Consider the following 1,918-nt stretch of genomic DNA (forward strand, 5'->3'; position numbering starts at 1 on the left):
CCAGAGTAACCCACCACCAAGCCCCGCCAGCCCTGCTTCCCGCACCCGCCTGGGCCCACGGTGCTGGAACAGACACCCTGGTCACTTCTGGTCCCACGGGGTCTGGAGGACTTCGCTGGGACAGATGCCCCGTTAGATCCAGGGACATCCTGGGGTAGGAGTCCTTCCCTTCCACAGAGTCCATTCCTCGGTTCCCGGACGGAGGAGGCGAGGAAGAGGGTCCCTTCAATTGGTTTACAGGGAAAGCAGATTCATGAGATCAAGGTCTTGCCAGAGATCCCCGTCGTTTGAGTCCTCAGCACTGACTGGGACCTCGGCTGGAGCTGGAACTGGAGCTGGAGATGCAGCTGGAGTGGATGCGGCGGGGACCGGAATCTGGGCGTCCTGGGCAGGAGCCCCCCAGGTCTGCAGGGGGCTAGAGGCACTGGTCTCTGCTGCTGCGACACCTCCCAAGGTGTTGTGGAAACCTGAGCCCCCAGGAAGCATAGAGCCCCCGGAGGACTCGGGATCCTCGGGAAACAAAAGGTCCCAAAGGGACTCCAAGTCCTCAGTGAACCCAGGACCTGAGGGCAGTGCCGGTTCCTCTGGGAACCCAGGACCCACAGCTGCAGGTGCTGGCCCGGGGACTCCTGGGCCCTGGGACGAGGTGGGGGCTTTCGAGCCTGGCTGCCTGGTTCTGGTTCCTCCCTGCAGCCTAGTCTGTTTGGCCCGGCGGTTCTTGAACCACACCTGGGGTGAGAGGGGACAGGAGCAGGTGTAAGAGGACAGGACCTTGGAGGACCCACTTGTGCCCAGGGGTGAGGCGGCCCAGGTGAGGAGGGCCATGTGGCCTCACACGTCTCCCTCCAACCCCAGACCCAGCATTTGGCTCTGGGTTTCAGTGGCCACAGGCGGGGACACCCAGGGGCCAGGACGCGGTCTGCCCCAGAGCACCCCGGGTTCAGAGAGGCCCTGAGGCCCAGGCATGGGGAGACTCCGGGGCATCGCTTTGGGATAATTGCATTGGCCGGTTTGCACCACACAGGGTGAGGTGGGCTCGGGGCTGGGCCCTGGGTCCACACGGGTGATCCCTTGCTATCGGGGTGACCCCGGGCAGCACTGGGCTCTCTGGCCCCTCGTCCGCCCCACCTGCGGCCCAGAGGGAGGGCAGGCGGCCTGTGGTCTCCAAGCTCTGGGATTGGGTCGGGAGGTACCTGCACTTGCTGTTCCTGGAGGTTCAGCCTGGCCGCCAGGGTCTCGCGCTCTTCGTAGGACGGGTAATGGTTGTTCTGGAAGAACCTCTCCAGCTCATCCCGCTGTACCACGCTGTACACCGAGCGCTGCTGTCGCCGCCGCTTTGGGGGCTTTAGGGGCAGCGAGAAGCCTGGAAGAAGCGGAAAACGGGGTCAAAGGAGCCTCACAGACAGTCCCCAGGCCACCCCACCTGGGCCAGCCCTCAACTGCAGGTGAGGATGCGAGTGGGGGCCGAGGCCAAGGTCGGGGCCGCACTGTGGTGCAGCCTGGCATCCAGACCAGCCGCCCAGACCCTCCACCTTCCTGACCCGGCCCTCACCCATCTACACCTCAGTCTCCACATCTTCAAAATGGGAGCAAGAACAGCGCTCGCAGCCCGCACAAGCATGCGGGGACCCAGGCTCACGCAGCCTGGCGCCAGGGGGTTCCTGCCTCAATCGCTTCACCACCCTCCACTCGCTGCAGGGAGCCTCCCGCACGTGCAGGAGGCCGCAGGATCCAGGCCCTATTCTCATCACGCTGCTCCCAAATATCCTTCCAGCCCCAAACTCACTAGGCCCTCCCAGACAAGGGGTCCTCTTCTGCACATCCAAGAGCCCGCTGGCACAGCCTCGGCCCTCCGCCTCTTCTCCCTTCCTGCCTCGGTGGACCCAGACTCACCCTCCGAAGACGTGGGTTTTTGCAT

The 1,918-nt window shown here is 64.4% G+C and overlaps 1 protein-coding gene across 1 annotated transcript; it reads right to left on the minus strand.

The window, feature by feature from the left end:
• Nucleotides 1–234: 234 nt before the first annotated feature.
• LOC139440468 (tetrapeptide repeat homeobox protein 2-like) lies at nucleotides 235–1,918 on the minus strand. Its single transcript, XM_071220094.1, has 3 exons — nucleotides 1,894–1,918; nucleotides 1,194–1,363; nucleotides 235–729 (listed from the first exon to the last, which is right to left on the minus strand). The coding sequence occupies exons 1-3, from the start codon at nucleotides 1,916–1,918 to the stop codon at nucleotides 235–237; spliced, it is 690 nt and encodes a 229-aa protein (XP_071076195.1).

Source organism: Desmodus rotundus, chromosome 12, assembly GCF_022682495.2.
Source record: "Desmodus rotundus isolate HL8 chromosome 12, HLdesRot8A.1, whole genome shotgun sequence".
NCBI classification, from domain to species: Eukaryota; Metazoa; Chordata; class Mammalia; order Chiroptera; family Phyllostomidae; genus Desmodus; species Desmodus rotundus.

Bases quoted from the DNA above. Each gene is read 5' to 3' on its own strand.
- LOC139440468 (XM_071220094.1), bottom strand. From the start codon at position 1,918: ATGCAAAAACCCACGTCTTCGGAGG. The intron at 1,364-1,893 runs GTGAGTCTGGGT...CGCTTCTTCCAG, and splicing joins AAAACCCACGTCTTCGGAGG to GCTTCTCGCTGCCCCTAAAG. The intron at 730-1,193 runs GTACCTCCCGAC...CTCTCACCCCAG, and splicing joins TCCAGGAACAGCAAGTGCAG to GTGTGGTTCAAGAACCGCCG.